This window comes from Emys orbicularis, chromosome 2 (genome assembly GCF_028017835.1).
Source record: "Emys orbicularis isolate rEmyOrb1 chromosome 2, rEmyOrb1.hap1, whole genome shotgun sequence".
NCBI lineage: Eukaryota > Metazoa > Chordata > Testudines > Emydidae > Emys > Emys orbicularis.
The window spans coordinates 224,635,971-224,660,460 of NC_088684.1; the positions used below are offsets into that span (position 1 = coordinate 224,635,971).

The following is a 24,490-nucleotide window of genomic DNA, read 5'->3' on the forward strand; positions in this document are numbered from 1 at the left end:
GACTGATTCACTTTAAAATCAAACTCCCTAACCAGTATGGCACGCTTTCTTCCAGCCTCAGTTATCCCTTCTCCATTTGTTTTTGGAAGGATTTCTATTTTTATTTTGTGGTTAGAGGTGAAATAACTGTAGAGTGGGCCAAATCCTGAGAGCGCTCAGAAACCCCACTGAAATTAACCAGACTGCCACACGTGTAAGATTTTCCAGCATCAGGCTGATTATTAATTTGTGAACCTGGACACCTTCCCAAAAAATAAGTGCACTATCTATATCGAGAGAAAGAGAGTTAGTTCACAGAGGAATGGGAGAAATGAGAGTTAGGAAGTTAAGGGAAATTTGTACTGGGTGAGAAAATATTGGCCAACCTTAAAAACAACAACAAAAAAACAGAACAAGACACAATGCCCTAAGAATTTTTACAGATCAGCCCACAGATATTCAGCAAAAGTATTTCTGTAACTGAGCTCTATTAGAAAGTTTCATATTGCTACTCAAATTTTCAACAGTGTTTCACCATCCAGCAGGATCAAATCTCAGTCAACACCACTCCACTGTGTAGGAACACTTGCTGATTCAATATTTGGAGAGGTTTGAGAGGTTTTTAAAATGTGTTCAACAAACCACAGGTGTACACCCTATAGAGCAGCACAATGTTTGATCAAAAGGGATGTAATGATAGTTCTGCATCCATAATTCATTTGTCCCAAGATGCAGTCATTGCAGACTGTATGAAAGGGTTTCTTAATAGCAATTTATAGATATGTAAGTAGATAATTGTATAGTCTTTTTAGCTTCTTAACAGCTAGCCATGACTTCCAGGTAGTATCAACAGGGAGGAGGCGGCAGATGAAGGCTAATCATGAATCCCTTGCACCCCCAGAGCTTTTTTGATGTCAATGCTATGAAAATCTCTCAATCAGCCAGAAGAATTGAAGAGTGTTTTCTTAATCATTCCCCTTGTGCAATATTTCATGGGCCCTTGTGGAGTCAAAGCCTCCTTGGGGCTAGTTCTTTTGACTGACTTTAGAAGACGTACGGTCAAGTGGTAGAGAACTTTTGTTTCTTTACGTTATCCAACATCACATTACAAAAGCCAAAGAAAAACTTTCCGAACTATTGAGACCCCATTACGGGTGTACTTAAGTCAACACTGGGTGTTCATGCTATGAGTTACACCTATTACTTGAAACCTTTCAAGAGAAAAATAGTACAAACATGTCTGTCTGTTTTATTTACTTGCTAAAGGAAAACATGTGTCCCTTAGCTTAATGACTGAACAATAATTATATTTACAACCTAACTCTATTATTTAGATACTTAGACAGCCTTCCACATAGTAGGATCTGAACACCTCACAATTATTCATGCATTTGATCCTCATAATAGCCCTCTGATGGAGAGAAATATCCTCAGTTTTGCCTATGGCACTGGGTAGAATGAAGACCCAGATGTTTAAGTCATTTAGATGTTGCGTTGCTCAGCCTAACTGACCTATGTGTCTCCTTTTCAAGAGTGACTTAGGCACTTTGGAGCCCAAGTCAGTTAGGCATTGCAACACTGAGCAGAGCAACAGTCACTTGTCTGGGGAGATTAAGTGATTTGCCCAAGTACAGAGGGCATTTTACCAACTTCCAAATGCAAAAACGATGAACGCAGTGGAATACCACTACAAATCAGTTCACAGCCGGCATGTGTAGCACTGAGCTACCTGTCCTGTTTCCCCAATTTAACATTTTCAGCTTCTGTTGTGCCACGTGACCTGTCCATAGCTTAGTGGCAGTCAACATTTCCCCCGACTCTAGGACATTATGAATGTAAATTGAATCTCTGGTGAAATTTCATCTCAGCTACTAAGGGAACTGTATTGCTTACATCCATCATACAAACCAAGCAGCAAGTTGCCCTGAATGAACAAACACCACAAGAAGTTTCCAATGCTGCAGCTGAATCTCCCCTCCCCTCAGAAGGAATGAGATACTAGAATAATTTAACAAAACAGTAATCAACATTGCAAGGTGCCATAAAAAAAAAAAACCAAAAAAGACTGTCCGCTCTTTCTTAAATTGCAAGTTCTTTGGGGCAGGAACTAGATAGCATCTAGTACATTGTGGGCACTGCTGGAATTAAAACAGCCAACAAAATATCCCAACCCTGATAACAGAGGAAACAAAACCCAAAATATATCAGCAGTACATAGGTCATTATAGCCACTTGACACCCATTAACAGGTCACTTGTTCTGATCGTCTTCTCTTTTTCCTCCCTGATGGATTGTAATAAAATCCCAGGTTAAAAGGGTTGTTTAGATCTGGTGGCCTAGCAGAAAGGTTCTCTCACTCCTTAGCAGAGAGATTGTAACCTTACAGCGAAACAGAGCAGGGAGATTCAACTCCAGAAGGGAGAGAAACACCACTAGCATCCCTGAGTTCATGTATCCATTAGTAATATAGGAGAAAGCTTAAAGAAAAAAAAATGGTATTTAAAAACCCCCAAAACAAACAAAACACAACTCTCCCAAAACACATGAGTTTCTTTCATGGCACAAATTCTGTGTAATAGAAGATAAAGTGAAAAAACTCTTAAGAAAATACTCTATAAAAATTCTTTAAAGGTCAAGTTTCCTTTTCATTCTGAATTTAGCACAAAAATGCAGGAAAAAAACAGACCTGTTAGCTTTCATAGACTGGATATTTTCAAATTTATCACCCTGGTCCTGACCCAAAATTAATTATTGAAATGCTGTTGAGGAATATCATCCACATGCTAAATACTACTCTGTAAGGCAACAAAGCAATACCATTTTTACAAATGTTTGTGGCAACTGATTTACTTAAAAAGCTCAAAAAATTGCATTTGAAAACATTTGATTTTTAGAATTTCCTCTCGACAGACACTGACAAAGATGTTCAGATGACCAGTCTGTTATTCTGCATCCTTTCATGGTAAATTCCACAATAGTACTGCTACTTTGATAAGAGAAGTTTTCCTAATTATAAATGGGCAATCAGAAATTACATTTTTGTGACCTGATTTTGAAACCTGCTTCAACTAGGCCTCTGATTTTGCAGCCACAAGTTTTTGGGTAGGAATACCAGCAGAATTGTGCCCACAGTTTTTTGGGAGGTCCTGTGGTGAACTAGTTTAAATATTTGGGCACCAAATACAGTTTGCATACGGAATTTCCTGAAGTATTTGTTGAAAGTGACATACCTTCCCAACAGGAGTACTTTTATTCCATTTATAATGTATCCCCCCACTGTGTTGGATATTTTGTCACCTTGATGTGATGGCCTCCATATTTATGGCAAACAGATCTAATCTTTGCTTTTTAGTTACCCGTATGTTCTGTCTTCAGCCAATTGGGGTCAAACCTTGGCCCCCCTGAAATCAGTAACAAAACTCTCATTGTTTCCACTTTGATCAGAATTTCACCCTAGATATGCATTTTTGATTAGATGCACTTCTGTTTCTTCACTGCCTGTGAACACTTTAATTTGGAAAACTGTTTTCACCAGCACTGTAAATATTCGATGTTCCTGGTAAAAAATCACATCCAACTCTCAGAGAACTTTGCCTTGACCAGATCATCCATTTTACCAAACTAGTTCTGTATCTAATTAGTCCATCATCTATTAACTGTTCAAATTCATATGACTCAGTTTTGTGACATCAGTATGTAACAGGATGGTCAATGGTCTCACCTGGCAGCTGCTTTCTAGCAAAGAAAATGTGTCTTATGCAAATTATATGCTTATGTGAATATCAAGACATCTGCATTCCCTTTTTATGTCCCCTTTGGAAAATACTGGAGTACTTGTGGCACCTTAGAGACTAACACATTTATTTGAGCATAAGCTTTCGTGGGCTACTGCCCACTTTATCGGATGTATAGAATGGAACACACAGAAAGAAGATATTTATACATACAGAGAACATGAAAAGGTGGGAGTAGCCATACCAACTGTAAGAGGCCAATCAATTGAGATGAGCTATCATCAGCAGGAGAGAGAATTTTATCATTTATCATTTTATCATTTATTTTATTTTATCATTTATCTCTCTCTATCATTCACCCACTAGAGTTCATAATTAATACCCATCAGCCAGGCTGTGAATCACTTATTAGAAGTGAACAAAAAATAGAGTTAGAATCCGATTGAACATAATTCATATTTTCATAGATTCATAGATGAAAAATATGAATTATGTTAAATCGGATTCTAACTCTATATTTTGTTTTATTAGTATTGAATACCATTGCTAGGAATCTATTGTGTTTATGAGGCATGGGGCATTTACATGAACAGTTTCCATTATTGTTAATGGGCGTTACAATACTGCATACATCCCATATGATGGGGAGAACAGAGACCTCAGCACCAAAAGTAAGCAGAAATGATATTATCTTTGTAAATTTAATATGTTAATTCCATGGAGAAAAACATTCTGCAACACATAACGTCTGTTTGTTTCCAATAGCATCTATAGCACACTTGAATCAGAGTAAGGGAAGCTGCTAAAGACACATCAAGGTGAAATGTATTGTTCTAATGTGGTTTATGCCCACATCTTGGGAAAGGAACACAAAACCTGTGTTTTTAGTTTAGTGATGAAAAATGAAAAGTATACAGGTGTCCCACAGACCTGGAATTAATTTAGCATTTCAGTTTTCAAAGTGTCTCTTATCAGCTCTCTTACACAAAGAGTTCTGGACAAACATCTCATTTTTATATTTTTACCCTTTCTGTGCTCCAAAAATATAGTAGTCTAAAGCATACCTTCTCCTTTTCCCCTCCACCACAATCTTGTTATCTTAATGGGTGATGGATAGAGTATCTTCCTGGCCATGCTGCATTAGGTGTCCTCATTTACAGATTGCAAGAAAAAAAAAAAGGGTTGGGCATAAATTATTCAAAACCTATTGTATCAGTGTGTGTTTCCTGAACATTCACCACTGGCAAAGTAGACAGATTATTTTTCACTTTTAATTGTGTTGATACTTTATCTGCTCTGTTGAAAGTAGAGTGTGGTACGTGAAACCACATGTACAGAGGAGCAAATAAAGCCTGTTACTAAAGCCAAAGTAATCTATGTAACTTTAACACAATGCCAGATAAACTCCACCCCAACTCTAGTTGCTATTTACTTTTGTAGTACTTGTCTATTACTATGTCAAACATGAAAGAGTTTAGTACAGGGCTAGGCTGCTTAAAGAACATCTGAACCGATTTAATAACCAGTGACATAAAGGACTTCAGAATGCCATCTGGATACAAAGGAAGTCATTGTGTATACGAAACCTTTGATAATGTTAAGCTGAACATGCTCTTACTCAATTCTTAGAGGAATTATAAACCCATAAAATCCTATGGGATAGTTATCCTGATATAACACCAATAAAATGTTGGATGAGTCCACACAATGCAACAGAGCTCTCTCTCTTCACAAACAGATTATTTTCCTAAGTCACATGATTTAAAGCCAAGTGTTACATACACTTTTTGTCTGAGGAGGAGGAGGAGGAGGATTACCTGATCCAGAAGTTTTATTAAACATGTTTTGCTACCCTACTGTATGTCAAGTCTCATTTTCAGCAGCAAATCGTTTACCAGTTGAAAAATGGACTTACAAGTGGCTGAAGTGGTAAGCAACTGAGAAATACTAGATACAAACTCACACTTCAGAAGTTGCCTGCTCAGCTCATTTGAATTAACGGTGCTTACCCACAAATACAGTCACTATGAATTTAGCGGCTCTACAGGTGCACCACAAAATGGACTTTAAAATGAGCTTCTAAATCAAGCGTCTTCCTAGGATATTAGTAAAAGGAAAATAAAGATGGATTAGGACAGGCTTCTCTACAACCCAATTTATCAAGCCATTTCTAAATTCAGATTGGCTGGATTTTGTACAAGAAAAAATACTGGGCCCTGGACCTTTTTAATGTGTTGCTCTACTTTTAAACTGGACCATAGAAATACGACACCTTTCTCAGTTGTATTTGTTTACTTTAATTACTAAAATTAACTTTTATTCTTGTTAGCCCTACAAAATGTACATCGCTAAGATAAGAAAGAGCTGGATTCTGTGATGTCAGAATTCCACATCAGAATTGTTACCTTGCAGTTAGTTACACCTGTGCAAACTCATTTTGTTAGCATAGTAAAGGGGCTTAAACAGGTGTAAATGAGAGCTGAATTTGGCCTGAAAAAACCTTGAGTACTTGTGATGATGTTTGAGAATAAAGAACCCAGCTTGAGTCTCACATTCCAGGTTGAGTTCGCAAGGCTGGCAGTTAAGAGAAAGCAACCTTTAGGAGCAAATGTGCATGGCTTACAACTAAAGTCATCGATGAACATGGAACTCCATAATGGCAGTCTTACCCAGTCATTTTTCAGAGTAAAACTGCACTTTAATATTGGGCCATCCTGCTGTCACATGAAACACATCATTGAGTTAGTATCTTATGATATATAGTACACCTATGAAAAATGGCTGTACACAAAACATGTATGTTTGAACGGTTTCACACCATGACTAGTTAAAACCCCAAAAGGTAGTACAATCATGGAAGACTGAAATGAGGGCATTCTTAGTTAAAAGTGTGAGAAGGTACTTCTTTTCCAAGATGCTTGCATTGTCTACCACTCTTTGCAAACTGGAGATTTCTTTTAAAAAAATGCAAGTAAAGGCAACTCAGGGCAGGCAGAATGTGAGATGATCTTCCTCAGTCACGTGGTGGATGGGGGGAAAAGCACAAGTGTGACAAAGTGGAATTTTTTGTAATTTTTTATGAATCCGATGTGTGTCTGAGTTTCCTGCTATGCTTTTCATTGCTACCCAATAGAGCAAAAGGATTAATAATGCTCCTGGGGCAACACAGGAGACATAGGTGTATGTGTCACTTCACTGTATGGGTGAAACAAATAGAGTTGTTAAGAAACTGGTTGAAACTGACCCAGATCAACCATGGGTCCAAACAGACAATGCAAGCCAATGACTCATGCATCAACAGTCTCAGCAGGTAAGCTGAGCAGAGACCCCAGCTTGAGAACAAAGGACTGAGAGTGGGGGCTCTCTCACCTGGGAACTGACTAAGGAAGGAAATCAAAGAGACAGAGAACGCGTGCAAGCGACCCTGAAAATGGAGTTCACTGCAGCTTGGTGTGACTAGAATGGACTGTGCTTTAACCTTCATTTCTCTGTGCTAACCTAAGGACTTCAATGCTGTGTTCCAGTTGACTAATAAATCCTACTTCATTTTGAAAACACTATTTGAGGTGTCACTGCAAATACTGGCTGGAGTGCATTAGTCACTGAAGAGCGTACAACTCTCTACCAGGAGTCTATCTCAGTTGGACTTGCTGGGCAGAGCTCACAGTGCTGACGCCCAGTAGCTCAGTGGCGTACCCTGAAAGAAGAGTGAGACTCCTTAGGAGTCTGGCACACTGGAGGTCCCTCCAAAAGACTGTAAAAAGCTGGGGTTTAGCACCAATCCTCTGGATCAGTGACAGCAAGTCAACAGCTTCTGTGGCCCAGTGCCCGCACAAATAACAAAAAGTCAGCCCTCCCTCCCCCCCCCCCCCCCGGCTTCCCCCTTCCCCACACACAGACCTTCATCCCAGAGCCAGGTACAATAATAGAGCAGGACAACGTATTTTGCCAAAGAGAGGCATAGGAGACACATGTCCATGCAAGATAGTAGACTCTTTTCAAAGAACGTAGCACATGCGCATAGCTTTGGCAATAGCCAACCGTCTGACAGAACAATGGTTGCGTGTGTAGTTTCAATGTCAAACTGTGGCAAAAAGTGGTTCGTCATTTTCCACGGTGATTTTCAGCATAACTCTCCACCTTCCTTTTTATTTCACCTTGTCCAGTCCACTCTGTACATATAATGCCATTTATTCTCGAGCTTAATGGCAATTGTTTTTTTCACACTTTTATAACAATACTTGGCACTGAATCAGAACTTTTCATCTGTAGAGCTCATAGCACTTTACAAACATGAGTAAATATAAGCTTCATTTTACAGATGGAAAAAGGGAGACATGGGAGGTTACAGGTGATCCATGAAGGAAAGAAATTGGGCTAATGCTCTTTCCCCTTCTATATGGTATACAAAGGACTGGAAGGTTTTGGTTAAATATATATTTTTAACCACAAGAAATTCTGGTCTCGTCTGCCCTGAAAGACTCTGGACCAGATCTTCAACTTGTGTTTGTTGTCATAACTCCTATAGAGCTATGGGAATTTAAACAAGTTAAAGATCTGGCCCTCTCAAGTGACTGGACAGGTATTAAAATTGTCACAAGCAACAAGGGACTGAAAGTTGATCCTGAGGGAAGAGGAGACGAATTTTTAGTCAGACTGTTTACAGCTCCGCATTTTGTTGAGACTAAACCTATTTAATATCAACTGCCTAATGAACTCTTGGGAGAAATTGAATTAAGGTGTAAACTCACAGTGCACATCTGCAACCTCACAGAGGACTCCACCAAAATCAGAAAAGGCCAGATTTGATGTTCCTAACATTTCTAAAGGTGGGGAAAATGTCTTTTTAAAAAAATCCTTGGTCGGCCTTCATTCAACATTGAAGAGAGAAAAAATAAGAACCCATTAAAAAAATATTTGCAGATCACCTATAAGTGCCTTGCTTGTGGTCACACAGCAAGTCAATAAGAGAGCTGGGAACAGAATCCAGTTTTCCCGACTACCAGTTCAACATCCCGGCTGATGGAGCATACCTGTACGCTTGGTGTGATGCCTCGGCTCTCCAAAGGTGATGCAAATGATATGTTCTAGAGTAGTCAAAACCCAGAATATGAATCATTTTTGCAATGAGCTAGAAATAGACTTTTCTGTTTGCCAGCGGGCAAAAGGACAACTACTAACAGGAGAGAATTAAAATGAATGGCCTCGCACATGAAGTTTGGGGTTTCATTCCTGCCTTGTCAAATGTAGACTAAAGTTGGTTGTCATAAGTTAAAGTATCTATAAGACTATTTTTATTCCCCTCCCCCACCAACTGAGATTTAAATAGAACTTCTGGTCCTTTTAGTAAACATGCCACAAAGCCTCCTGACAGAACAATCATCACCTTAAACCAATGTGTTTGGAATTTTCTGCTTCTGCTCTTCAATAATATCACTAGAGATGAAGATGTCTGGGTGCATTTCCATCTGGTTTCTTCAATTAAAAAAATGGAAATGAAAAGTATACAATTAAAAATATTACAGTTAACTTCCTTTCAGTAATGTCTGTAAAATGATTTTTGGCCTGGTAGGAAACTCCAGATGGGAAGTGTAATGAACATAATTTAATATGAGTAACAGGATATCACAGAAACACATTTTTCTGAGTTGGCATGTATAGGGTTGCTTCACACTGTTTAATGCAAAACACAGGGATGAATTATTGCAACTTTTTTTGCACAACTTAATGCCCTCTAACCTAATTTGGGTAGAACCAGACCTATAACCCACTAAAATCATAAACTGTCACTATTTGAGATGGTAATACAACTGGCTAACACTTACCAAAAGGCCATACACTGTTAGCTACTGATTTTTTTTTCCCCTCCACCGTCTCAGGATTTATACCACCAATTAAGACCATAATGAGTGCTCCAGGTTGACCTCCCAGGAGCAAGAATTAATTAAGCACAGTATTTCTTAGTAAAGAATGACAGTTTCCCAAACCATTCATGTAGCTGCTCTCTTTTCTGATATTATTGCTTCTCCATGCAAGACTGCCAGTTGCTAATGCCAAAATGCATAACAGTTCTTTGTTTATGTTTTCCAGTATGTTCAGCAGCACAGAATACTTTTTTTGCTTTACTGATTGCTCCCACTTGCCCCTTATGTATTTCACATTTCATGCACATTTGTGACAAGCTTACTAGAAACAGAAAATAACTGATGGGCATAATATAGGTTTTTTTAGCTCCCATAAAGCAAGTACAGAAGAAAGGCAAAATGAACAGGACCTATCATAACAAATTATTCTCCACCCAGGAAAACAGACTAGGTATAATAATGCAATGGGGTGCAGACCCCCATCATGCCTAGGCCAGGGAACACAAATAAGTTAAAGTAAGAATGTTTAACTTCCATATTAGCTATATAAAAGCCTATTCCAAGACTACTGCGACGGATCATTTGGAGTACTGTCTCCATGGCAGTTATGGAGAAAGGAAAAAGAAGAATACGCTGAAACAAGAACTACAGTACAGGGAGAAATATATATCCACGCCCCCCCCCCCCCCCCCGAAAAAGAGATTCTCCAATATGAATTAGGTTTTATGCCTGCACCCTCCCCACTCTTCTTAAACGTTTTCCATTGCATATTTGGCATTTAATGTATTTAATACTAGAGAGCTAGGAGGATTTTTTGGACATCTGTCATTTTGGTAGACAATACTAGCTTCCCCAAAGAACTTTATAGCTCGCAAATTGCTAACATACCATGTGCCATTGAGTATTTATAATGTAGCTGAAATAATAAAGCCAATTAGACTGCAAATATTCATATATGCCTGTAAGTTGATGGAGTCACCCCAACAAAAGGCTGCAGTTTGTATAATGGTTTGGCTTCAAGACCAACAAACACAGTTAACTCCAGATTAAGCTTTCTCTCAAATCCTGACGGACCTAGGTTCTTACCTTAGGCCCCCTCTGTCCCAGACTTCACCTCCCTCTCTAGAGGGCTGTTCCACAACCCTTGTATTCAGGGTAGCGTTTAATGACTGACACCTGCCCTAGTGAATCAGCAGAGATTCCTGCAAGGTTACAACACCTGCTAACCAAATGAGCCAACAACACGATCCTGCCACCCTCTGTCAGTGCCCAATGCACATTTTAAAACAACCGGCATTTTATAAACATGCTTCACTCTTTATCCAACGTAAGAGCCCCTAGTCAGGCTAATGATAAGCTGGTATTTTAAACAGCATCCAATCAGTCAGTGACTAGACACACAAACTCACTGTTTTTTCAGAGGGATTTGGTGATATACCAAAAAAAAAGAAAAGAAAAAGCCTTTTCAGATTTATAACTCCTGAGAAGCTTTCTAGACTGGGCCCCCGAGTGATGACTCTTCAGCACACATTCATTATCTCTTTTCTAGGGCCATCACGCGATTAAAAACTTAATTGTGATTAATCGCATGATTAAAAAAATTAATCGTGATTAATCGCGTTGTTCAACAATAATAGAATACCATTTATTTAAATATTTTGGGATATTTTCTACATTTTCAAATATATTGATTTCAATTACAACACAGAATACAAAGTATACAGTGCTCACTTTATATTTTTATTACAAATATTTGCACTGTAATAAACAAAAGAAATAGTACTTTTCAATTCACCTCATACAAGTACTGTAGTGCAATCTCTTCATCATGAAAGTTGAACATACAAATGTAGAATTATGTACAAAAAAACCTGCATTCAAAAATAAAACAATGTAAAACTTTAGAGCCTACAAGTCCACTCAGTCCTACTTCTTGTTCAGCCAATCGCTCAGACAAGCAAGATTGTTTACATTTGCAGAAGATAATGCTGCCTGCTTCTTGTTTACAATGTCACCTGAAAGTGAGAACAGGCTTTTGCATGACACTGTTGTAGCCAGCGTTGCAAGATATTTACGTGCCAGATGTGCTAAAGATTCATATGCCCCTTGCTGCTTCCAGAGGACACGTGTCCATGCTGATGACAGGTTCTGCTCAATAACAATCCAAAGCAGTGCAAACCGACGCATGTTCATTTTCATTATCTGAGCTAGATACCACCGGCAGAAGGTTGAATTTTTTTTTTTTTGGTGGTTCGGGTTCTGTAATTTCCGGATCGGAGTATTGCTCTTTTCAGACTTCTGAAAGCATGCTCCACACCCCATCCCGATCTGATTTTGGAAGGCACTTCAGATTCTTAAATCTCGGGTCGAGTGCTGTAACTATCTTTAGAAATCTCACATTCATACCTTCCATGCATTCTGTCAAATTTGCAGTGAAAGTGTTCTTAAAATAAACAACATGTGCTGGGTCATCATCTGAGACTGCTATAACATGAAATATATGGCAGAAAGTGTCTAAAACAGAGCAGGAGACATACAATTCTCCCCCAAGGAGTTCAGTCACAAATTTTATGAACGCAAAAAAATTTTAACAAGCATCATCAGCATGGAAGCATGTCCTCTGGAACGATGGCCAAAGCACGAAGGGGCATACAAATGTTTAGCATATCTGGCACGTAAATATCTTGCGACGCCAGCTATAACAGTGCTATGCAAATGCTTGTTCTCACTTTCAGGTGACGTAATTAAGAAGTGGGCAGCATTATCGCCAATAAATGTAAACAAACTTGTTTCTCTTAGCAATTGGCTGACAAGTAGGACTGAGTGGACTTGTAGGTGCTAAAGTTTAACATTGTTTTGTTTTTTAGTGCAATCATGTAACAAAAAACCTACATTTGTAAGTTGCACTTTCATGATAAAGAGATTGCACTACAATACTTGTATGAGGTGAATTGAAAAATACTATAGCTTTTGTTTATAATTTTATAGTGCAAATATTTGTAAAAAAAATAATATAAAGTGAACACTGTACACTTCGTATTCTGTTATAATTGAAATCAATATATTTTAAGATGTAGAAAACATCCAAAAATATTTAATACATTTCAATTGATATTCTATTAACAGTGCGATTAATCGTGATTAATTTTTTAAATCACGCTTAATATTTTTGAGTTAATCGCGTGAGTTATCTGCAATTAATCAACAGCCCTACTCTTTCCATTTGTTCCTCACAGTTTTGTTGTCTCCAAATAAGTATGTTTCATTAGTATAAACTCCTTGAATCATGACAGGCCACATAACTATACAGTGACACCTTCTTTCTCACACACACAGCCCCTCTAGGGAAAGGCAGGCAGACATGAAGAGCAGCCTACAATGAGCAGAGGGAGGAGCTGGGCCAGCTAGAAGGATCAAAGGAGTAATGAACAGAGGGAGGAGCTGAGCTGTCTTCTGATCCCAGGGTTGTAGTATTCCAGAAGTGGTACAATCCTGTGTTTACAATAAATGGTACAGGGGGCCAGTCTCCATTTGACAATATTGTCTCCCAGTAAATCTCCCTAATGAAGAGGGTTTGAAATGAAAACACGTACATACTAAACAAGAATGTACTCGACCAGTCATTTTCTATATTGCCTCTATATGTTTATATTCCAGTTATTGCTCACTCCTCATGATAGTTGAGACTGGCTGGGAAGACCCTGACATTCCACCCTAGGACTAGTTGGGTCTCAGTGCTGGAATGTGTTCCCTTGGAGGTTCATCAGTGCCTATTCAAGTGGAAACACTGGGTATAATCCATGACATATGCATTTGGCATAGATTTAGTCTGATGCTTTGCCTTGTAGGTTTTGTCTGTTTTATCCCATACAAAGTACCAATATAGTTAGGTAGAAGTTACAGGACTGAGGATCCAGAGACTTGGACTTTGCTACAAGTTTTGCTGCAGACTGAACACACACATGCATAACCATGCACCCCTGAGCATATGCATTAGGATATAGTCTTTAATATCATGATCGTATGCTATTTCTGAAATAGTCTGTTAAATCCAGAGTTGTGAGTTCAATCCCTGAGGGGGCCATTTAGGGATCTGGGGCAAAAATCTGTCTGAGGATTGGTCCTGCTTTGAGCAGGGGGTTGGACTAGATGACTTCCTGAGGTCCCTTCCAACCCTGAGAATCTATCTTGTAAAAAATGCACTTTAAAGTGAGCAGTGAGCTTCCTCAGAGCTCTTCCTTCTTTCATGCCACATCTTGTATATAAGTGAATTATCGTAGGTTCTATTTAGATCAGTGCTTCTCAACCTATTTACCATTGTGGGCCGTATATGCAGTTCTCTATGTGTTATGTGGGCCGCATCCACACTATATATATATAGTGGTATATATATATATATACACACACACACACATACCGCATCCACACACTATATATATATATAGTGTGGATATTTAATACATTTAATACTACCACTATATATATATATATATATATATATATATATACATACACACACACACACACACACACACACACACATACACACACACACACACACACACACACTACCTGTATGGCCCTGAGGATGTCACATGGGTTGCAGCTGTTTGCTGACTGGTCCAAAAGCGACCCGAGAACCATTGGTTTAGAATAAACAAAAGAGCATACCGTGTGTATTTAGCACTGGACTGTGACTCAGAATCCCAGGTCCTATTCCCAGTTCTGCCACTGGCCTGCTTGGGTGACCTTGGGCATGTCACTTCACCTCCCCGTGCCTTAGTTTCCCCATCTGCAAAGTAGAGCTAATAATACTGACCTTTTTAAAGCACTTTGAGATATACTGATGAAAAGTGCTATATAAGAGCTGGATATTAATTATTATTATTATTACTACAAGGTTCTGCACATGTGGATTTATGGTTGTGTTTTATTTGAGAAGCAGTAAGTGATCATGCAGTCAACGACTATGCAAACATGAGAGGGACAAATAAACCTGTAGGTGCAATCTTTGACACTTCCTAACTTTTGAGTGCTTATCCATTCAACTGTACCTTCTTCTAATCTTTTTGAAGACTATAAATAGCAGCCTTTGTAGAACAAAATACAAAATGGTGGATTGTAGAAAGAATCCACCATTAAAGTCAAACTCAGATACCAAGTCTCCTAAAAATTAGGAACCACTGAGTTTTTGCTACAATGCAAGACTGATGTTTCACCAGCTATTTAGAATAAACACACCACACATGAGATGGCCCATACCACAACCCATACCACAAATGAGATAGCACTCCTATTGCATAAGAAGCAAAACAAAACACCCCTTTAGAAAATCTCCTCAAAGGAACATTTCATTTGGGATTAAAAAGAGCTTCTGTTCCCATCAGCCATTCAGTCAATGGGCACCAAGAACAGCACGAGGTCACATTCTTAGGCAAATCAGAGTATTTCTGCACACTAGGGAGCAGACAGTGTTCACTAGCTTGAGTGGAGGTAATAAGTCACAAATAACCAATGGAAACAGGCACAAGGGATAGGTGTTTTTTTCTAAATAAATATAATTAAATAATAAATAGCATTTGTATAAGCTTAACACATACATAAGCAGAATTAGTCAACAAATAATTCTATATTTTTGAGCATTTAGATGACCCTCATTTATTTGATTACTCTAATTTCTAAAATGTGCCAATCATACAGTCACTAAGCACATTTAAAAAAACTAAAGCCACAAATTCAAAAATACAATAACAGCTCAGTTGATCAGTCTTCCCAGCCATCTTATCAACATCCACCGTCAGTATTCACCCAGAACGTAACCTGCCTCCCTATTAAGTACCTGCCACACAGCTCCAGAAAAAGCCCTGGAAAACATATGCACTTGACAGTGTGCCCCGCCGGTCATCAAATCTAAGCTTATGCATTGATTGGCTTTATAGTCTTTGTTGTGAACTATTTTCTACTTAGTTCTGAATTACAGAATTTCTATTTTAAAACTGCTTGAGATGTAATTCATTGTTTATTTTCATTTAATTCTACACGTTGTTGCCTACATAGTAAACACAAAAGTGAGGTACAAACACAGCCATTGCATACTATAGTATTAGAATAAGCTGAAGCTAGCTTATAACATGCTCTCAACAAAATCATCACTCATATTAAACCACCTACAAAAACCCAAATGCATCTCATTGGGATTTCTGAGTTTAAGCACTCTGCAAAGTACTTTGCAAGATCACATTTTGAAACATCATATTAAATACAGCGAAAAACTGCTTTTTTGTCCACTGTGTCACAGCTTTGGAATTATGCACAGGAATTTATTTACATTTAGCTCAAATGACCATTTCTGCTAGCAGCTATAATTAAAATGCCATATACTGCCGTTGAGCTATGCCACAACTCCCTGTTGACTTCAATGGGAGTTGAGTGGGTGGAACAGAAGTAGTGTGTGCTACACAGTGACGAGAGGTAACACAACCCTAGGTTGCATGTAACACACTGGAACTCACATTAAGTAAAAAATAACAAATTCACGCAGAATGGCCTGGAATCAACTACATAAAAATCATGTTAAAAGAAGTCTTGGAAAGAAAAGCATAATGGATTGAACCACCGTTCACTTGCTTCTGACATCATTTGTCAATATGTCTTCATAGCTCTGCACAGACTATGCTTGTACACAAACATATTATTTACTTATTTCCCTTTCTCTTGAAGTTGTTGCACTTATGCATACCTTACTGATCTGGAGTGAGCTTCAGTTTTCTCATTCATCTGTAAACAAACATGCCATATTCGTTCATTTGTTTTCTGAAGATTTTCTTTTGTTTGTTTTCCTAGTAATAGTTTTGACAATTATATATTACATGACTTGAGAGAAGATAATGGGAAAGATTCTCATTCACCCTGGTACACCAATCTTGCAGTGTAAAAGGGGCCTTACAGTAGGTGTGAATGTCATTGCATTACAGCTGAAGGCAAACATGTGGAGGACTGGTGTCATCACATACATCCACCACTTTAAGGCTCACTCCACTGCCAGAACCAACTGAAGGAGCCTTAGTGTAAATGAGAATCTGGCTCAATTTGATTGAAAAGGCAAAGAGAAGAGTTACCTATTTAAAAAAAAAGGCATTTGTCATGAAGGACATTGCCCTGCAAAGGGAATGCTCTATTAGCCTCAGTGTCCACAGTGACACATCCATGGAGAACATAATGAATTTGTAGGCAACTCCAGGCAGGTTATGAAATGCTAGTTAGGAAGAAGTTACGGGACTGTGGATCCAGAGACTTGGACTATGCTACAAGCTTTGGGGCAGACTACACACACGAGCAGAACTGTGCACCCCTGAGCATATGTATTAGGATATTTTTCTGTTCAGGTTTTCTACTCAGCTGGACCTCCTCATGAATCAACAACCTGGAACAAAACAAGAACTGTTTAATTTTCTCCATATTTCTTTTTTTTCTTTTTCCCCTGGTCCCATGGGTATTTCTTATCTTGTCTTTGTGAGATTTGGTCCTCTGAAATTGCAGTCTTGCTTCATTGTACATATTAATGCCTCTTTTCTACAGTCTGAAAGTCTGACCTCTTTGCAATAAAACTACTCGTTCGGATGTACGGAGGGAGCAAAACAAGTGGGCGTAATATTTCCATAGCCAAAGTTCACTGGAATTTATTGACGTAGCTACTTTTTTAATTTGCTGATCCCCATAATGTAGGAAGTTTTATATAAAAATACTAACATAGGGAAGATACTGGGATAAGAACTGACATGGGGAATACTCAGTGAAGCAGATTTATTTACATTTTGTTCATGAACGTAAACAATAGACAAACAGGCACTTTGATGGTACAAACAATAGACAGGCACTTTGATGGTACAAACAAATTTGCCAGCATGTAGTACAAAAATACTACTCTCCTTTATACACTTCATAGTCTACTCTCCCTCCTCCCCTCCCACCCCGCAAATTGCTCTCAGCAGTTTTTGCTACCCACCGAGTTTGTGCCAGAAATCCATGTAGTGTATTGCCAGCAAAGGAATGTCGCCTTTTAAATGCTTAGAACAAGGGACAGGGCTTTAACAGACAGCAGAATCTGCCAGAGCACCAGTTTCTCCTCTTCATCCACACAATGCTGACATTGTTTGGGAAAGCAGCTCACTACGCTCAATCCCCCTTTTCTGCAGATCTTGCTACAATGAAGAGTGAAGTCAGTACCAAAGAGCGGAGCTTTCAGTAAGAGCCTTAAAACCACTTGCCCCAGCTGGGTGGATCAGAGTTGCTCATTTTGCAAAGAATTTCTTAGCATGCTCTGTAGCATCACCCTGAAACTAGTGCAATTTTCCTTTAATAATCTCCTGTAATTTGAAGGTCATGAAATACATCAGTAAGTTCCAAAGGATACGTCTGAAATACTGTGCAGTTTACATAATTGAGAACTTAAACATGAGAACATGAACACTGCACATGTAACTAACTAGGTGGTTCTGTGTATGTGTTATTTTATACAGAAAAAAATTAGTGAGCTCTGAAATTTCCCTTATGAACACGTTTGCTTTTCAGTTCATTTGAGAGGATCTAATATAAGAATGGATAGACAAGACATAATGCAGACTTCATAGTTGTGGCTCTTGCAATGGACTACCCAGAAATAAAACAAAATGCCAAGATTTTGGGTGCCAAACCTGTAACCTCTAAAAAAGGCCTGCTTTTCAGAAAGTGCTGAGTGCCCACCTTCTGAAAATCACACCCCCTTATGATGTCTCAAGTAGAGAACTCAAAAAAACCGAGGCATTCCAAATCACTACTCAATTAGGAAAATCTTGGGCAAATACTGGGCATATCAGTGCACAGGGGTTAGAAAAATGGGGGGGGGGTATTATTATTTAAAATCATTTATACAGCCACATATGTTTACATGATATTTTAAGAGCAGAGATTATGACTCACTCCATGTCCTGAAGAGCTTAAAATATACAGACCAACCATTCAGGTGAGGGATGATGTGGGGATTAGGGTTGAGAAGGAAGAACAAGGATTGTTTGAAAAGGCTGGATAAAGAAGGGATGAAGAGAGAAAGCTTGACAGAGGAGGATGGCAGGTTATTTCCCATTTTAGAAGCCAGCATGATGAAAGTTGGATCTGAAGTGGAGAGTGGGGGCTGAGAGGGGGAGAAATGGAAGAGGGAGCAAGAGGGCAAGTTAATCAAGAAGAAAGATGACCGGTGCATTTACAAGGGTTTTGGCAAGGAAAACAAGGAGGGTTAAAGGTGGATTCTGGTGAAGAAATAACAGCACTTAGTGAGAATCAATATGGTAAAGAGTCAAATGTGACACCATGGTAGCAAGCCTGGGAAATAGAAAAGATAGCGGAGTTGTTTGTGGAGATCAAAAAGGAAAAGGGACGAAGAGTTCCGTTTTCAAGAGACTGAGTCTGAGCTGGCAGTTAGACAAGTAAGAGGACATGTCAGAGGCATTTAAACAAGGACAGACGGGTAAGAAGGGTATATTTGGGAATCACTCATGGGAAGGCGGCAATTGACCATTGGAGGAGATAAGATTATCTAGAGATGAGGGAAGAGGAGAGCACCAAGACTGGAACTTTGGGTGATAACGGTTGGGAGAGGTAGAGACAGGAGGAGCTATTTACGTAGACACTGAACAAGCAGTCAGCAAGATAGGAGGATATAGTCACGGAAGCCAAGGCAGAGAAAATGGCAAAGGAACATAAGAACGCCCATATTGGATCAGACCAAAGGTCCATTTAGCCCAGTATCCTGTCTTCCAACAGTGGCCAATGCCAGATTCCCCAGAGGGAATGAACAGAACAGGTAATCATCACGTGATCCATCCCCTGTTGCCCATTCCCAGCTTCTGGCAAACAGAGGCTAGGGACACCATCCCTGCCCATCCTGGCAAATAGCCATTGATGGACCTATCTAGCTCTTTTTTGAACCCTGTTATAGTCTTGGCCTTCACAACATCCTCTGGCAAGGAGTTCCACAGGTTGACTGTGTAGTGTGCGAAAAAATACTTCTTTTTGTTTGTTTTAAAGGACAGTGATCAACAGTGTGAAAGGCAGTAAATAAACCAAGTTGTTAAGGACAAAAAATTACCTCGGGGTGGTAAGAAATCATAAATGACCTTTGTGATGGCAGTTACAGTGGAGTAGAGAGCGAGGAGCCAACTAAGAGGAGAGCAAGGGGAAAATGAGAAGAAAGGAAGTCAAGGGAAAGTAAGCAGCATGCTCTGTTATTTTGGAGACAAAAAAAAACAGAGAAGAAAGGGGACAGAACCGTAGTTAGACACAATGGATCCTGGGGAATGTTTTTTTACAAGATGGGGAGACAGGAGTATCTTGTACTTGAAGGCAGAGGGAAATGAGCCAGAGGAGAAAGAAAGGACGAAGATAAGAGAAAGGGAGGCATGGATGGCAGGAGGTGAGAAGGCATGAGATTAAGGGAACAAGGTGAAGGCTTAGCAGCAGAGAGAAGAAATGAGACTCAGTCAGAAACAGAAGTGAAGGAGGGGGAGCTGGAAATAGGGGTGAATGAGGACAGGGAAGGAAAGGGAGAAGTCATGCTGGATTAGGATACTTTTTTATTTTGCAAAGAAGCTGGCTATATTCTGAGTGAAGGGGGATGCAGAAGACCGTAAGGTTAGAGAAAGGGTTTATGGAGGGAACTGAAGGTGGAGAAGAACTGACTGTAACTGGTGGCCTAAAAGTGATTAGAGTGAGAACGTAAAGCTGATGAGGCAGAAAGGAGGGATTAGGCAGACTTTCTCTGGACATGCTCAGTGGTCCAAGAGCAGGAATGGAACAAGTGAGTGTAAGGGGAGAGCAAAGGTTGAGGAATGGAAGAATGGACAGAATGGCACAAAAGGGGAGTGAAGAGGAGAAGATAAAATTTTTGGAAAGAGGAAAGATCAGTGTTTTTAGTCTAGAAGTCTCAAAGGTTGGCTGTAGGGTTCTAGGTACTTTTGACTATATCAGTATTCTGTCTTTACAAAGTAACTGCCCGCTGTCAGTAAGGGTATAATTTCATGTTGACCAGAAAGCTCATCAGGCAATCTCTAATCACTGAACATTGCGCACAAGTACTGACAGCTGCAAAGATTCAAACCACTATACTAGAATCTTACGAATTCTCACCGACACACCCATTATCGTCTCTATATATTTATCTTAGTTTTACTTCTAACAGCCTCTGTCAGTATGGTATCTAAGTGCAGAATTACCAATTTTTCAAATTAGCAAGTAAAAAAAAATGTATTACAAAATAGACTTTTTCATATATTTTGACAAGTGTGGTTTTGTTTGAATTATGTATGATAATTCTTTGGAATGTTCCAGTAAAAGTTATATAGTATTGTGACAGAATATACCCGTATTCACACCCTACACACTACTGTAATAATTTTTGTACAAGACCTGTCTTGTGAGGTATCATTTAAAAACTCATTATTTGCTAATCAATATCATCATGGCAAAATGCACATAGCAGCGTTAAGGAGGGACATGACTATAAAAAGAAGGGGCAGACCCCAAGGCACCCCCCCCTCTCTCTACCCACTGCATTCAATGCACCAGAAGAGACAAAGGAAGCAGCCATTGGACTCTGGGGGAGGGGTCCTGACCTAAAGAGTTTGGTCAGTCAGACTGCTGAAAATATGAGGTGAGAAAACTTTGCCTTGAATCTAATATAGTTTGTTAGGTGAGGCACCAATTGCATTTTATCTTTATTTGTCTTGTAACCAGTCATGACTTTTATGCCTCTTTACTTGTACTCACTTAAAATCTCTGTATGCAGTTAATAAACTTGTTTTACTGTTTTATCTAATCCAGTGTGTTTAAGTTGAAGTGTCTGGGGCTTTGTCTTCACTACCCGCCGATCCGGCGGGTAGCAATCGGTCTATCGGGGATTGACTTACCGCGTCTAGTGAAGACGCGGTAAAATCGATCCCTGATCGCTCTGCCATCGACTCCGGAAATCCACCTCGGCAAGAGGTGGCAGCGGAGTCGGCGGCAGCGCGGCAGCGGTCGACTTTCCCGCGTCCTCACCGCCAGGTAAGCCGACCTAAAATACGCAACTTCAGCTACGGTATTCACGTAGCTGAAGTTGCGTATCTTAGGTCGGACCCCCGCTGTAGTGTAGACCTAGCCTGGGTAACTCCATTTGGGGCAGCAAGTTGTGTGCCTATTATTCCCTTAAAGGAATAACCGATTCAATACATGTGTACTGTCCAGCAGAGGGCTGGGCAGTACAGGACACATGTTTGGGGGTGGGGGTGGGGGGATCTGGGACTGGGAGTGTGTTGTGGACACTCTGTGGTAATCTGTAAGGTTGGTAAGAGCCAAGGTGTGGCTGCAGCACACAGACATAGCTGGGAGTGACTAACATGCTGGAGGCTGTTTGTGAGCAGTTCAGATTGGAGGCTAAAGCCGCAAAACCTTGTAAAGGAAAACAAAGGGAGATACGGCAGGTTACAGGGCAGAAGTGACACAACCACTCATTGGTCTGGATTGTACCCTGGTATGTCATAAGTACACTTGAACATATTTTTCAAAAATATTGAAGTCTTTGAAACATGCGACCTCTCTCTTGCATTCTGCAATTACATTCTTGCTGAAAAAGGGGAGGGATACAATCATTTTTGTGTGCGCATCTCAGGAACAGCAGATGCGCAATTAAGTGAAGTGAGATTTACAAGTTTCTATTGTACTTTTTCAAACAGAAAGGGAAATTTCAGCAGCATGGCAACAACCACAGCATGACAGTACTTGAGAACATGGCCAGGTAATTCAAGCAAAAATTCAACACTGGAAGGAGAATTTAAAACACAGATGATCTTATATGCTAACTTTCAAATACCTATTTATGGTATATTTATGGAGCAAAAATATCAGGCTGAGATCCTGTAACTTCTTTCCTGAAGAAGTCAGCGCACCACTGAAATCAAAATCACAATAGTGCAAACCAACCGGAGTGGGGAGAGAGGGTCCATATGGGTGCAGCAGACCCCCTGCATGCAAGAAGCTGCAGAACTGGGGCCTAAATGTATGGCTGACTAATAACAAAATCAAAACAAAATATGAATACACCAAAATATAGATTTTATTCATTTCTTTTAATAAATGCAGATGGTTTTCAATGAAGGTTAAAATATTTTACCATTTTTATAGTGTGTTACCTCCAGATACCATAATTAGTGTGTGTTAGTATAGAAGAGAATGATCTCAAGGTGTGTTATCCCATAGTAATATCATTCCTTGTCCTGCATTCAGGTCTTCCCACTGAATTTGTGGGACACTATAATCATGCTGCAAGACTGAGACTGTTCTGTGCAACAAACATCAACCCTAAACTCAAACCTTTTGTACAGTAGCACTCACCACTGTCTGTGCCTGCATGCTGTTGCTCTTTCCACACTGGCTATTAATATCTGGCAGGATCTGACTAGAATATTTGCCTAAAAAAACATCACTAAACTTAGCTTTGTGTGTGTACGAGCATATGTACATGCACTTGTGTAGGGGGCGGAAGCATACAGAACCAGATTTGAAAATACAATAATGTTGATAGTACTTCTGCTCTATAACCATTCTCACATACCAAAACAGGTATTGCACAGTAGGTACTAATCACTAATAAAACCAAAAACTATATAAGTCCTACTTAGGCACCTTTTCTTCATAATTTCCCCCAAAATATTTTGATATGTTCCTCTAACATTGCTAGAAAAAAACGTGGCTATCATATGATCATATTGCACAATTCCCTTATCTAACTGTTCTACATATTCTCTCTCTCTCTCTCTCTCTCACACACACACACACACACACAGGGCTCAGCTCACATAACCTCCCTGATGCATGTTCAGTCTCTGCAAGTATATACTCTAGTACTCCAATTCCCAGATGCCATGGATTCATCACAAACTGTCTATGTAAAAATATGTATGGATATTCAACTAAAATACTAACAATCACAATGTTGAAAAGTAGCTGGCAAACACATCCTTATTTCTACTTTGTAGTCTGTCAAAATTAGTTTTACAGCTGCCATTCTGCTTTGTCTGTGGTCCATAACGAAACCCCAGATATGACCACTGATACATTTCTGGAAAGTTTGGAACCATATTCACATTTTAACTACATGCTGGCCCTTAATTGTGTAAGGGTTGAGCCAACACCAAAGATCTCAATTCTGCTGAACTTTGGGAAGGCTCAGATCCATATTCGACCTTTACATCTCTAAATGTACTATAGGCAATATACTACATAAAAGAATAACAGAGAGGATGAACTAAGGACAGCAAATAATCATGTGAACCCCACCTCCCAATGCAATACTTAATTTATCGGTGGACACAATGAATTAAGAGAAGGGGCCATCATGTGTTTTTACATCATTCTGCAAAGTACCACATCTAAAAAGAGGTACTTCCAATTACATCCTCATGTCAGCCAATCATATACTGCTGTAAGGATGGAGAGGATAGGTTACTCCAGGAACGACAACCACTTGTCTGCCTGCTTGAATTAACTCTGACTTAGTGAGTAAGGCCAAACTATCCTGCCTTTGGAGGCATTCAAACTAGTCTGAAACTAATCTGCTTAGCCCATCTCTAAAAGAAATGCAGGGCTTTCTAACAAAATACCAGTGGGGTTTTGGTACTCACCTTACATCCCTCACAGGCACTGACGCCATAATGATATCCAGATGACTTGTCCTGACAGACAAAACAGGGCTTGTAAACACGAGGGGGAGGAAGTGGGGAAGGTGGACTTGGGACAAGTTCTTCAGAACTGGTGCTCTGAGTTTCGATGGCTACAAAAGAAAAAAATAAAGAAAAGAAAAAACACCATTTTAGTGCATTACCTTTGACTTTTATATACTCTATT

The 24,490-nt window shown here is 39.4% G+C and overlaps 1 protein-coding gene across 3 annotated transcripts in view; it reads right to left on the reverse strand.

The window, feature by feature from the left end:
- The window catches only part of RARB (retinoic acid receptor beta), a 287,775-nt gene that overhangs the window by 78,423 nt on the left and 184,862 nt on the right, over positions 1-24,490 (reverse strand). For all 3 annotated transcript variants that reach the window (XM_065397920.1, XM_065397922.1, XM_065397921.1), the window contains exon 2: positions 24,268-24,416. In XM_065397920.1, coding sequence (XP_065253992.1) covers positions 24,268-24,416 — 149 coding nt within the window. The remainder of the gene's footprint in view (positions 1-24,267; positions 24,417-24,490) is intronic.